This window comes from Salminus brasiliensis, chromosome 16, assembly GCF_030463535.1.
Source record: "Salminus brasiliensis chromosome 16, fSalBra1.hap2, whole genome shotgun sequence".
NCBI lineage: Eukaryota > Metazoa > Chordata > Actinopteri > Characiformes > Bryconidae > Salminus > Salminus brasiliensis.
Window position 1 is genome coordinate 20,893,633 of NC_132893.1, and position 14,867 is coordinate 20,908,499.

The window sequence follows — 14,867 nt, forward strand, 5'->3', positions numbered from 1 at the left end:
ACGTAAACAGAGTGTACAGTGCAGGAGTAAGTATAGCAGCTAATGTTCAGGTAGAGAGAACAGTACACAGCTTATGTCCAGAGAGGAGTGGTTGGTTTCCCTTTGACGAAAGATGCAAATGGGGTCTTTTTGGGCTGTAAAAGTCAGTTAAGTGCTAAACAGTGGCTACTAGTTCTGGCTGTACAGCACATTTACGGTGTCTTCAGCGTTCTGTCCTTGTCCTGAACACAGTTTATTCGACCTTGCAGAGCTGCCACAATCTTAGAAAAACATAGCGCACACGCGCATGGGGAATCTCCCATACTTTCACTGAAGTACAGTTTCTCTGTGCTTTTTTCTCACCATTCACATTGCCACTGTTCCTTACACTTCATTAGAAATACCTCACTAGGTGGTGTACCATTACAGACTGTAGCTCATCTGCTGATGCACAGTTTGAGTTAACCATCCTCTAGGCCCATATCAGTGATGCCTCTGTGACCACAGAGCTGGATGTTTTTGTATATGGGGAGAAATCTCAACCTAGCAGAGATACTGACGTGTCTGTAAAAACCTCAGCACCATCACAGTGCTTGATAAACCTGTACCAGCATCACACCACCCTATGTGAATTTCCCACCACCCAGATAATAGACTGAGTGGCTGTTTAGTCTCCATCTATCATTTTTTTATCAGTGTTGGATGGTATTGATAACATCCAGTATCATAGTATTTTCCAGATACATCACAGTATCACAATATCATGCTGTGTAGGTCTGATTCAATAAAGTGTCCCATAATGACCCCATGACTCCAGAGTCCAGAGAGAAAAAATAATCTGAACTGTTCTTGAACAGTTTTGTTCTGTTTTCTTACAAATCCAACTTTGCTAAAAATATTAATATTTATAATATATATAAAATATGTTTAATTTTTTTATTAAGGATCTGGCAAATAACAACAAGTTAAGTTTAATGTCCAATAATGCTGCTGAATAATACAACTCCATTAACACAGCACTGCTTTGTAGGTTTACAATTGTAGACGTTGTTGAAATGGTAGTGGCATGTTATTGTATGCTGTGGTAGTCAGAGTGCATGAGGCACAGTAGCACACTGCTGGGATTTGAGAATAGTCCAAAAACCAAAAATATCCGGCCTACGCTAGCCCTCTGGTCATAGACTGACCACTGATGGAGGGGTATTGGATGATTAAGACAAACTATGCATAGAATACGAAGAACTACAGTCTCTAACTGGAGGTACTTGCATCTAATAAAATGAGCAGTAAGTCTGTCTAGTCAACGGTGGCCTGTGGTCAAACACTGACTAGTGGTGGATTAGGTTGAGGGTTTTGCATTGTAACAGATATGCTACTGTCTGTAATTGAAACCTGTGGTGGACCTACATGGTAAGTGCGGCATATAATTCGCCAAAAACTGTAAGGATTAATTAACGTGAGATGCTTCAGGTAGGCCTGTTTTACTGCAGGCAAACTTACTTACTCTAACACACTTGTATTACAAGGTACACCATGTAATATTCCACCATGGGAAGTGTACCCTGTGAAACTTGCATTATTGCAGAAGAGATAGCACATCAGTGAGGTGAGTGTAGGAGTTGGGTAGCAGACATTTTATTGCCCTCATTCCCAGTAACTGATTGTCTGTTTGGTTTCATCGCCCTATAATGGCTTTATTTTTCCAGCGTTCATTACCCTGCGATAACGTGAGTTATGGGATTTCCAGAACGTGTTAAATATGAGTTATAGGATTAGCTGTACAGGACAGGGATTACATCAGTCGTTTCTCGCACTTGGCACAGCGTGTACTTGCATCAGACTCTTTCAACACCCATCCCACTGTGTCAGATAACACAATACTTAGGGTGCACTTCACAATTTGCTTCTGTGCAGGGCTTGTATCAATTTGCCTTTAGCCTCCCCTCCCCCTGCTCGCCTCGTGTCAGTGCTGACTGTTGAGCGGAGACCCATGCTGTGTGTGTGTGGGAAGGTGTTTAATGCTTTGTGTAAGTGTGAGACACATTGCTGTATAGGGGACTGGATATCGAAGTCCTGAATGTAAGCCTTCAGGAGGCTTAGAGTAACCTGATCTATCCAGGATGTGTTCAATCAGCACCAGGCTATTGATAACAGGGTTGTTGGTTCGATACACTGGGCTCGGCAAGCTGCCATTGTTGGGCCCTTGAGCAAGACTCTTCTCCCTCTCTGCTCTCTGGGCAGCCGCAGCCATTGCTGCCCACCGTGTCGGGCACGTGTGCTCACTGTTGCTGTGTGTGTGTGTGTGTGTGTGTGTGTGTTTTTGAGTGCGTTTTACCCCAAAAGTATTCCATCAGTCAGTTGCAACCACATAAACAAGTAAATCTTGGGATTTCTTAACATCTCGATGTGGTTGGAGGCAACTGTGCAATGATTTTGTCCTGGTTAGCACAATGCTAATTGGTATGCTATAAGCTTAAATGACTTAGCTGCGTTAGTCTTGCATCCATTGTTCAAATTAAGTCAACAATCAACACATTACTAATAATAAAAAATATGCATATATTTTAATTATTTATTTTTATGTTTTGGACTGGAGACGCCAGTATAGCTAGCAAGCCATGAAATCACTAGCTAGCTAACAGAAGTAGCAGCCATTTAAATGTTGTCCATTTTTGGCCATGTTCTAGACAACAGTGTCATTAGGAGGCAGAAACAACATAAGCAAGTAAATCTTGAGTTGTTTCAACATCTCAACGTGGTTAGAGACAACTGTGCAATGATTTTGTCATGGTTAGGATAATGCTAGGCTATATTACTTGTAAGCTGCATGGGCCTTGCTGCCAGTGTTCAAATTAACAGTAAAGAGCAGCCACACGTTCATTTGAAAAAAATTTATTTCACTGCAAATACAGATAGAGATGTCTTCACAAAATGACGAACAATGAGTTTCTGCTGCCCAAACGCTCACCAATAAGCCATCTGACTAACAATGAGCAAAGTACAGCCATGCTGTAGCTATTAGTCAAACATTGTTTTGTCACAGAAATGATTAACATTTCAGCTCTGACTCAAAATGAAAATGAGGATGTTGGAATAGTTTGGTCGCTAATGCTTTCCCTAAAGTGTAAGCTCCATGATGTCCAGACAAAACAGCCAAAACACTGATCACTTGACTCATAAGTAGGCGAGCGGTTGTCCAGCTCTAAGCAACGTTCACTTTCGCTGACATTTACGTATACAGACATTACGTGGCAGTTTCTTTCAAGAAATGTGTGCGTTGCTTTCATCGGGTTGCAGTGTCAAACTGCTTTCCTTTACTACCTACATTGACCTGTTCATCTAAAAAAGAAACAGCGGATCTCACAACAGCATCATCACTCTGATGTGGTTCGCTCCCGTGAGCCAATTGCGCCATTCTGCTGCTTTTCAAGTAAAGCATTCGTATAAAATAAAAAAAAAAGCATATTCATCCCACTGAAGATTGCAACTCACCCACAGATAAGAATAACAAAGCAAATATGTAGAAAAATAGCTTTTATGAACAAGAGATAAACAGTTATAAGCAGTTACTTTCACAATACATATTAAACTAGTAATATGACCTAATTTCAATTTTTACAACAAAACATTCATCATGTTTAAAACTGGCTTTCAGAAGACGTCACTTTTAGCATTTTTTTTTTTTTTTTTTTACATTTTTTGTAGTTTCCATGTTTGTCCCAGAGTGCCGCTGAAGAACAGACAAAATAGCTTTATTGTACTGAAAAAACAAAACAATATTTCTTGGTGCTAAGAACAGCAGTTACTAAATGCCCTGTACATAAAACAATAAGCCACAATAAAAAGGTTAAAAAAAAAATAATAATAATAATAATAATAACAATAATACAAAAATTAACCCTTGTAATATCCGCTGAGCCTTTATGACTTTGATGAATCATAAATATAACAACAATATAAAAGAGATAAATAATAAAAAGAAGAAAAGAAAAAAGATAAATAAAAGTTCAGTTGAACAGCTAATGTAAATCTTCAAATCAATATTACATTAGTTCAAACATTTTAAAAACTGCGACAGTTTCTGTCCTCCCGTTTCTGTCTCAAGATCTGGCAGTGAATCCAGTAGACAAGTCTTTACTGGTGCGTGTTGTTCTCTAATGAGATGCTATTAACCTTAATGCACACTTAATTCACAAAAAAGTTTACAAAATTAAATACTGACGCTGGAACGTCACCTTGGTCTCTGCAGATGCACGCTAATGACCCCGGCACAAAACGTGCCTTAATACAGCAGCTGTGTTCAAAACATTGGTTAAAAAAAGACGCCTTGTTTCGTTTACAATCATAGTCTAAAGAAATGACATATCAGACAGCAACAGTATATAAAGCTAAACCTGCCTGGCCTTTAAGCTATGATGGCAGTTGGAGTTGCAGTCAGTATCAAATGTGGCACAGTGCTGGCTCGCTCTTGCAGCAGGGAAAGCAAAGGCGTGCAGGGCTGCTGGTACACCAGCGCTGAACTTAAAGCACTTAGCAAACCAGTAAAGGCAATGGCACTTGTCATATAACAGCAGATACACTGCCTTACACAGGCATCCCAGGCTCTCCTTGCAAACAGAAGCGCCCTAATTACACGCATGTTGTACCCTTTAGACCCAGTTCTGCTGATTTAAGCAACGGTAATAATCCACATTTATAAAGACATAATCACTTCCCAAGGACAGAGCGTAAGATTAATTCATATCTGTGCAGCTTAAAGCTTGATTGGTTTAGCCATCCTCAGTGGCCTTGCCTCACTGTTGTGCGGCAGTTGTAAACGGCCAGAGTCACATCCAGCTCCGGAAAAAGAGAAACGGCACTCCGCTCCTTCAGCCGGGGCAGAGGCTTCAAGTGCAGCCGCAGTGCTGAGTCACTCTGGACGCAGACCTTTTTAAAAGGCCTAGACTGTGACAGCGGACCTGAGGGTTTCCCCCCACTCTGCTCCATCACACACAAACCCCTCCCTCTGAGGTGCTTGTATGGCTCAGTCCTCGGTGTCGGGCTGCACACCCAGCATGCTGTGCAGCTCCTCTGCGGTGTAGCCCAGGAGGTTCTGCAGGTCACAGACAAAGCGGTAGACGTAGCGTTTTCCAGAGGTCTTGTGGATGATGTTCTTATCATAGTAGTAACGCAGGCCACGACTCAGCTTCTCGTAGTTCATCTTGGGCTTGTTCTTCCGGCGGCCCCACCGACGCGCTACCTATGGAGGAGAAGCCCAAAATGAAACCGGGGTTCAAGTGTGCCTTCATTTCAAAAGTAATCTCTATTTTATACAACTTTTATACTCCAGCTTTCTTACTTCATCAGGATCAGTAAGTTTGAACTCCCAGCCATCTCCAGTCCAGCTGATGATACCCTGGCAAGTTGTGTCGGTCAATAACTCCAGGAGAAACTGCCACAGTTGGATGGGGCCGCTCCCTACAGAACATCATAAAATGTTAGGAGTTAAATTAGATAATTTAATAAATAATAATTTCGATTCAGATAGCCTGAGAGAAAAAAAGTGAAAGTGATCAACCTCAACACTCACCAGTAAATCCAGCAAGCACAGCAGCAGGGATGACTGGTTTGCCCTGTTCTAGTGGTTCATTTCTCTCTTGGACGTAGTCTTTAAAGGACAGGCCCTGTTTGCCAAGATTTAGTGGCGTGGCACTGTATTCATCATCAAAACTGTCATGAGATGGGACACGCTGGGTGTCAGCGAGGGAGGACTGACTGCCCCAGGATCGCAGCACACACTCTGAACCATCCACACTGTCCACACTCTCCACAGAAGCCTTCTCATGGGAGGAGACTGTCAAACAAAGCAATGATTATAACTATTATTAGTTTTACTATTATTACAGTGATTTATTGCTGTAATCCCCATTATAATCACTGGACTGCCAGAAAACCTGAGCAATCCACTGACCTTGAAAGCAAACTGAACATAGAGGTGGTTAAACTCACAGGGTGTGCTGAGCCGTGGAGTTGCTTTACTTTTAGGGTACTCCTGGCTAATGTAGCTGACATTGACTGTGCTCAGCTGTGGTTTAGGGAATATGGAGAAGTCCTGGTCTGAGATCAGATGGGTTGGATTCTCTGGAGTCTCAAACAGCTCCCTCAGGAGACTCGTACTGCTGTCTGAAACCTGCAGCGCACATTGTGTGTCCTCCAGTCCAAAACCTTCAAAACACAAATGCATTCATTAATCTTAAATCTTCCTGCACAGATATACAGAAATGTTGACTTTCTTTAAATAATACCTAGTCCACTTAACTGACGTATTACTGGAAACATTCACTGTATCTGTAAAGCTTTACATAGGTAATCTGAAAGGATTACTTTAGTTCTTATTACTAACCAACAGAGTTGTTGTTCATCCAGTTTGATTCAACTGGTACAGGACAGGAAAGCACCTTCACCTCACTGCTCTCCTGACAGGCTGCAAGAAGAAACCAACAGTACAGTTTAGATCAGTCTGGCCAGTGCAACACTCTAAACACTGTAAGAATAAAAGGTCTTGGGCTTACCTCTCATCATCTGCTCCAGATGCTCCCAGAGGATGTCGCCAACAAAATCTGGAGCCAGGTCCAAGAAGCCCTCCTTTCCCAGGTCACACAACTCCTCCCCACTCATGTCGAACTTAAAGAAGTTCACGTTGGTGAGGCTAAACTCGCTGGAGGCCCAGTGCAGCCACTGCAGCACGTGCTGTTTGCTCCATTTCTGTGGGTCTGGAAAATAAAATGTTAGACGGTTACTGGAACTCATAAAATTTTTAAATGTCCCTGTTTAGGTATGGGTTTTTAGGAGGCTGAGGGAGAGACTCACTGTTGGAGATGCCACAGATGCGCTGCACTTTGGAGAAGCCATTAAAGCTGTCCTTTAAAGCCTGACTCATGACTGCTTTACTGCAGGGTGTCAACAGAGGCACGGAGCACAGTCCCAGATCTGAAAAAACAAAAAAAAGGCACGGTTAGTATCTAAACAAGAAATCAAAGCAAAGTCTGATCATGCAAAAAGATTGTGCTGTTTCTGTCTGCTTGGGATCATTAATGGTATTTTTCTATAAAGAGAAATACTGCATTTCTCTTTATTTATTATCTTGCAACAAGCCCTTTGCTTTAAGTCACTTATAAAATGTTTCTTAATAAATTCTGTATTTCTGTTCAAAGGTTTTTAATGTGACAAGTTCTGATTAAAGAAATGCAGTGGCCTCACACTGCCTGTTTATATATTGAGTAAACAGTCGACTGAACTGGCTATGTATTCTGTGTACCACTGACATAAACATCAATTTCTCCAATCCTGTGTAATCATCTCACCTTGTGGAACGCATTCCAGACCTGAAGGAACCTCTTGAGCCGCCTGCTCCTCCTCCACAGATGAGTAAAACCCAGAGAACAGAGACATGGGGTCCTCAAACAGCTCAAAGGCAACCTGCCTCTGTGAAAACAAGCACAACAAAGGACTTTATGAGGAGGGACCGCATTACGATTATTGCTATATTACACTAAAAGGCCATTACGTAATGTCACTAATTGGGGTAAATTATGCGTGAAGAACACGGTTCACTAATAGCCGATTGACAGGTACACTCATTCTGTTCATAAAACCCAGACGATGAATCATTAAAACTTCAGACTGACTGTTGAAAGTCATGCTGGTTATGTAGTACACAGATAACATGGAGCAGGAAAAACCCAGAAAGGCACTCCCTCTCTTTCTCTCTCGCTCGCTCCCTCTCTCAACTGCCATGATTGCTCAAACTCTAGCTGCCAGAGTGAACTGCCCCTAACCAGTGCCAGCCAGCACACAACCATATTTGGCTTTCCTGTTCCGCAGCAGCAGGGCTGTGTGGGCGCTGGCCGCTCAGAGTCCAAACGAGCTCTCCTCCAATCAGCCAGCAGCAACTCTACTCTCTTCAGATCAGATTAAAACAACCACTGTTCTCTTTAGATTAGATTAGTGCTGACACAGATTTTTTTCACCCACATCGGCTGCAGTGAAGTTCCCGCTGTACATCTTCATTACATCTGTGCAAAAGTGCAGATGTACAGCCAACCAACAGCCCGGATTTAATTAACTAATTAAAGCTTAATTTGAACAATTAAATTATTCAAATTGTACACTTTCACATATTTCCCTCTTACCTTAAACATAGTTGACCAACTTCTTCAGAGCTAAAATACTAATATAATATAAAGCTGTCTCATAAAAAAAATATTCTATTCATTGTTAGCTAATTCACTTTTACAAAGTAAAGAAGCAAACCTCAGACACCAAGGATGTCCTGGCTAATTGATCATGTTTGTGGTCAGAGAAAAATTATGTAAATTTGACTTTTCAGTCAACCAGTCCTTTAAGACAACTCTTAAAATGCACTTTTCTTTAGATCAGATGGAGAAGATTGCTCTTATACAGAGCAGCTTGCCTTGCCAGACTGGGGAATCGAACCCTAGATTTGCACAGGTAACACAGTGTTGTCCCCACTACGCTACATCATACTGCACAGATGCAGACAGAGTATTCAAACTAATGTCAGACAAAACCCCAGCCATGCAAGCTTAGTTTTGAACGAACACACCTTTGAGTAGAGCTGAACTACATAAGACTTTCAATTATTCTGTAGATCATTTCTACAGCTCTCTATACCATTTTTACCTTCTGACAACCCCCCTGTAGCATTAATTCAGATATATTACAGATATATATATACACACACACACACAGAGATTAGGAACTTGCTCCTATTTCCAGGCTTTCCAAAACTTACCTTCAAGGACCGGTAGCCTGATGACAGGGGGGTCACCTGGTCCATACTGAGGTCACACATTGGAACCTGAGGGTACACCAAGAAAAAGGTTGGTTATGATCAGACCTCACTGAGTTTTACATCTGAATGGAAATGTCTGGCCATTTTCAATGTAACTTGGCTTACTGCTTCACGGTTTAATGAGTCCCAGAAATGACTCACGGTGGTCGTCACAAGGGGCGGGTGATCCCTCTCAAATTGGATTAACGACCACCACAAAATGGGTTTGCCACACACAATCCCATTACACAGAAAGAAAAACCCGCCTAAGCTCATTATATTACCTCCACTAAACGCACGAACACTTTTTATTTCAGTTTGCCGGTCCACCTTAAATGGTGCAGCAGTCGTTTCTCCCGCCGGTACAGACGTAGCTACCTACAGACTGTAACCGCTGCGGGATTTAAGGTGGAACGGCGAAATTCAGGCAACTTCAGCCTGGCAGTAATGTTAACGTTACTCAGTAGCAGTAATGCGAGTGGATGCAGTCATGTAAACACCACAACACGCTGGATGGAGATACTTTACGATGAAATGAACCGATAACACAGAAGAAGGCTGGTTTGTGTTTGGTGGTCTAGCGGTGGTCGCTCACACTGACCTGTTGAACGTCTCCAAACAGCGGGCGGTGAAATATCTTTAAGTCAGACAGTGAAGACTAGCTCACTGTATCGTATTCCCTGCGCCGGTGTAGTGTGTGTTGTCCAGCAGTTGTGGGGGGCTCCTCCAGGGGTGTGTTTTCTGTGCAAAGTCGCAGCTCCGCGGTGGTCTGTCTGGGTGTTGAGGGTTTATAATCTCACGGCTGTAAAGACGACCGTTGACTGAAGCTGCGCGAGGAGCTTTGCTCTTTTAGCGCGAGGCGAGTCTGAGAGGGAGGAGCCAAAAAGCAGCAGCAGCTCAGTAAGCTCTGAGAGAGAGAGAGAGAGAGAGAGAGAGAGAGAGAGAGAGAGAGAGATGTTGTTTGAGTGGTGTCGACAATAACTCGTATATTTAACGATTAGTTTATTTATTTATTTATTATATTTGATACTTTATTGTATTTCTCATTTGCAAAAGTGCAGTTTAGTTACTTAGACTACATTTAGCATATGGAAACACTGCAGAAGTCAGTAGAAATACACAAGAGTGATTTAAATACAAAATCGTACTACAAAACTATATAGACTGTAGTACATTTTGAAGTCAACACAACACAAAAATATATAATACACACAAGGTAAAAAATATACACATTTTTAGATGATTAATTCAGTGCTGCTGAACGTCTCTAAATGTACTTGCCAAAACCATGGCCTCTTAACTTCCTGTTAGTGATCATGATTGACTACTGGTTGCTTCTCTATGCCCGCATGAGAGAAGGGTTTGTTTGGCAGCACTCATTTGATTGACCAATGCACAGTACAATGGGACAGTCCAAGGAGTTTGCAGATCTAAGAAAGCTGATCATAGAGTTTTGCCAGAAATCTAAGTCAGAAAAGTCTCTTAAATCAAGTTCATTTATATATATATATATATATATATATATATATATATATATATATATATATATATATATATAAACACACACATACTAAAAGATATACCATGGCATTTTTATAATTATAATATATTATAATCTTACATGTACACATGCAACTGTGACTAGAAGTTTACTGCTTTATTGCTTTCAATTATTTATTTGAACTGTTTTTTTTTTCCTGGTGCAAAACAAGTGTACAACTCACTACTTAATAAATAAAAAAAACAACATAGTTCCACAAGCATTGTAGTCAGGGCTTTGGGAACAACCACTTTTGTAGAATGTGTGTTAAGGGTCGTTGTCCTTTTGGAAAACCCAAATGTGTCCAAGTTTCAGTCTAGGAAGTCCTTATTCTTTATCATTCCACCCACTCAATGCAACATACTAGTTGAAAAACAGCCCCAGAGCATGCTGCTACCACCACCGTGTTTAACATTTGGCACTGCGTTCTTGGAAATCAAGGCCTCACCTTACTTACTCAGAAGGCTTTTTCTCTTGTCCATGTGGTTAAGCTGCAAACTTTAACCACTCATTTAAGGTGTAGCAGGGACATTTTGTTATGGATGGCAGCCTCTCAGACAGTGTAAAAAATAGATTGACAATATACAGTGACACCAGTGTTCCAGCACCATCCAGGCCATGGCAGGCCTGTGCCTTGGTGGTTCTTAGATTGCTTCTCAGCTGAGAGTGACTGTTAGGCAGAGTTACTCCACATTTACTTAAGTTTGCAGCTATTCGTTTTTGAACTTATGATATTGAAAGCTGCAGTTGTTTAGAAATTGATTTAAGATACTTTTCTGACTTGTGTAAATCTATGATTATCCTTCTTAGATCTGCATTGAGCTCCTTGGTCTATGAAATGAGTGCTGCCAAACAATCTCCTTTTCATGTGGACACAGAGAAGCTACCAGCTGTAGTCAATCATGTTCACTAACAGGAAGTTAAGAGGCCATGGTCTTGGCAAGTACATTTTGGAGAATCCTGTAGTTTTATAGTTTTACTATAGAGCTTTTTCAAAACTTTTGTAAGAACCTTTACACATTTTACACCTTTACATTTTCACCTGTGTGTATGTGTGTGTGTGTGTGTCTGATAACAGCAAGCATTCTAGGCCTTTATGAGCAACAGCAGGGGGCCTCACACCTGCCCTCCCTAGCGTTTATCACGTCTGAGTTGCTTCACACTCACTTTCGTTTATTATGCAGCGTGAATGAGCTCAGCCTTCCCTACTTTTGTGCTGCTGCCTTGTTCTCACTGCTGGCCACATTCACTCATTTCCCTGTTCCCTGTCCCTTGGAAGCACTCACATACAGCCTAGTTACTAAACAGCGGGAGACCCTCTTCAGCCTGGCCCTGAGAGTGCTGAAGAGAAAGCTTAGTGTACATTAGTGCTGAAGGTGCACTTGTCATTTTTGTAAGCTTGTGTTCTCGCTGTTCCAAAAACAGCCTAGAAATAGCAATGACTCTTGAACAAGGCTTTAGTGAGACTAAATGTCACTGTTACTTGCTGTAGCCCTGCACTGCTTGCTGCAGTTTCTTTTTTTTTTTTTGGCCTGACATTCAAACTTTGATGAGTTTTAGCTGAGTCACTGGTAATCACACTGTAATAGGCACAGTTGAGCTAATGACTACTGTACATATCCAGCAGAAATAAGATATGTATAGCTGTATAGAAATACACAAGCACATGTTTGCATGATCCACAATATGAATGGTCTGCGCTACATTATGAAAATTGTTCAGGAGCCATTTTACCAGGTAACAAATTGAGTGGCTTATTGAGCCACAACAGCAGTAATCAAAGGTCTGACAAGCATCCAAAGAAAGATGAAGGACAGTAAAATCAGTGAGCTTAGGGGAAGTTCAGTGATGGTGTATACTTGACCCCACCAATACTTCACAAAATCCTACTCAAAGGTACCTTAGAATGGTGAACCGTACCTACCTTGGCATCGCTGAATAGTGAGAGTTCGATACATGGAAGTGACACACTGTGAATCTCAAACACTAAGGTGTCCTTATTTTAAAGAAAATCCGGCATTACTAAAACAGGACTGGAAAATGAGCCAATTTCAAAAACGGACTAGACTTGTTATTTGTATACTCCTGAAATTTACATACATCCAGCTCACTAGTGAAAGCCCTAGTTAAAGCTGGTGAGGGAAATAACAGCTTTGGGATATTATGTTGTTGATACTTGAGCAGCACCTCACCTCCAGATTCTGCTAGCTATTGAAATATAGGTTGCTAGTTATAGTTATAGTTATAGAGACACAGTAGGCAAGGCACAGCAGAAGGAAAACAAGTCTTTGAAAAGTAAAAGTCCTTCAAAAAAATCTTTGGAGAGGTGGAGGGGTTGTCTCAGTCTTTGGAATAAGGTGATATTTAGTATTTTATAAATCTCATAAGTAGAACCTTGAATTTGATGGTACAAAGGCAGTGCTGTTATATAAACTCTACATTTATATAACTCTTCAAGCTGTGTGACCTGGTTCTTTTGCATGGAAATACAGACACAAGGACGATAGCGGAGAGCTGACAGAAAAAACACCCCCATAAACAGGGCTCAGTCTGAGGGGGAAGGGGGATGCAAGCCGCCCCTAAAGAAGGAAGAAAAAAAGCAAAGACCAAACAACGTGGTAAATCAATCCTCTTCCAAAACCTGCTGTCCCGCCTTTCCGCCCAGCCCCTTTTGATTTATGTTAGATGGCATTACCCGAGATGCCCATGTTACAGATATTATTATCCATCCTAGGGGACTCGTGGATGTCCAAAGAGGATAGGATGTTCTGGCTGGGGTGCTTTACGTTGTAGGACCATATCAATGCAAGCATGTGTGAGAGTAAAGGGGGGTTACATACCTCTGGAACTATGCAGTTATGTTAATGAACAGCCTTAATAGTCTATATGGCCAAATAGTTCCTCATTTTAGGTAGTAGTATGATAAAATATAACATTTGAATTAGACATTGGAATATTAGGACCACACCCAGACAGTTCTCAAAAAGCAGATTCCTTTATTCTAAACTATGTTTACAATAGGGCTTTAAAATATAGTCAAGCTCTCATCCATCACTGTCAGAACAAAACCTTTGATCTCCAAAATAGCAACTTTACTGGAGACAGGAAAAAAGTTAACTTTTAATGAAGGTCACTGTAAAAATATTTCTATTTCATATCACGGAGCATTTCTATTGGTCTATTAATCAACAAAATTAAACAATGTAGAGAACTTTTAGATTCAAAGGTGTTTGCATGACAACACAAATATTAGCAATATGATTAAATAAAGATAAAGAAATTCTAACTTTTTTCAAACAAGAATTTTATAACAATTATAGGATAATATTACTTCAAATCATCATCTTCATCATAATAATCATCAACCTTTCTTGATAAAACCGTGGCACAACTCTCAGGGGAAAGAATATGGCCACAGTGTTCCAGTAATTAGCTTAGCACAAAGTGGCCTTTATTCACAGACACCCATCAGCAAACATCTAACACACTTAAACATAGCTATACCCAAAATGGGGCTCCACAGGGAATTAATAGGCAGCACATACCTTATTCAGAGCCCCCCTTGTGCCTCGCTCCCTCCTGTGTGGGACAAACCGAGCCCTCTTTTGAAGCCCCATCTTGGAGCGCTTTCTCTTGACTGGCTCCAGGTGCTCCTCACTGTCTCAATATTTAAAATAAGTAACCGTGTCTAGAAATAATCTTATTTGTACAACAGTCTCATTAGGAGAAATAATACATGCTGTCGCTGTCACATAAACACTGTGTATCTTCAGAACAGCAACTTTTCAGGCAAAGTACAAAACCTCCCTAACTCTCAGTGAAAGTCAAGGTAAAAAGACTTTATTTTATTTAGTCATTTTGGAGTGTTTCTATTGGACCATTCATCATGACATGGAGATTCAAGGTTTTTGCATGAGAGCGATGATAAATTGCCTACTTTTTAGATGCTTTAACTTGCTGAGATATTTTTCTGTGTGTGCCTGAAACTTTCCCCATGCAGTGAGAATTCTGTGAGCATCACTCAGAATGAGCACAACGTGCAAATTATGACAAGCTTCTGCAGCCATGTTTATTTTTCTGAAGTGCAATTTGAAGCATTTAAATGGACGGCCTGGGGGTGAGTGTTCTTGTGCGAAAAGCCGAGTGCTCCACGTTTTGCATTGTTTTGGTTTTCACCACACTGACTGTTGCTTAGCAACCTGTGGCCTTCATCTTCTGTCCATAACGGCAGTATGTGTGAGTGAAGAGAACTATTCCCTCTGAGCACACACACTCACAATGCAGACGTAACTAGCGCATGCACATACAAACACTTAAACACACACAGCATACAACAAACATACAATATACATACACCTGTACAAATATACACATATGCATATGCATGCACCTTTGCATAATATTACAATGCACAAACATGCAGCACACTCATACTCCTACATATCTGCAGATACTTACATAAAAAGGAATGCATTGAAGACTGACTCGATTTAAATGCATTCATATACATAATGA

At 41.0% G+C, this 14,867-nt stretch overlaps 1 protein-coding gene across 1 annotated transcript; it reads right to left on the minus strand.

Annotated features, from left to right (window-relative positions):
* Positions 1-2,855: 2,855 nt before the first annotated feature.
* Positions 2,856-9,690, minus strand: ets2 (v-ets avian erythroblastosis virus E26 oncogene homolog 2). The gene is made up of 10 exons (XM_072659514.1): positions 9,414-9,690; positions 8,774-8,839; positions 7,323-7,443; positions 6,829-6,948; positions 6,531-6,731; positions 6,362-6,442; positions 5,968-6,183; positions 5,549-5,812; positions 5,318-5,436; positions 2,856-5,218 (listed from the first exon to the last, which is right to left on the minus strand). The coding sequence occupies exons 2-10, from the start codon at positions 8,831-8,833 to the stop codon at positions 5,003-5,005; spliced, it is 1,398 nt and encodes a 465-aa protein (XP_072515615.1). The 5' UTR covers positions 8,834-8,839; positions 9,414-9,690; the 3' UTR covers positions 2,856-5,002.
* Positions 9,691-14,867: the final 5,177 nt, after the last annotated feature.

What these genes read in the sequence shown, in the direction of transcription:
- ets2 (XM_072659514.1), bottom strand. Translation starts at nt 8,833, where the DNA reads ATGTGTGACCTCAGTATGGACCAGGTGACCCCCCTGTCATCAGGCTAC. An exon ending in TCTGGAGCAGATGATGAGAG is followed by an intron (nt 6,443 to 6,530) that starts GTAAGCCCAAGA and finishes TTCTTCTTGCAG; the next exon opens with CCTGTCAGGAGAGCAGTGAG. An exon ending in TCCACGGCTCAGCACACCCT is followed by an intron (nt 5,813 to 5,967) that starts GTGAGTTTAACC and finishes TTTGTTTGACAG; the next exon opens with TCTCCTCCCATGAGAAGGCT.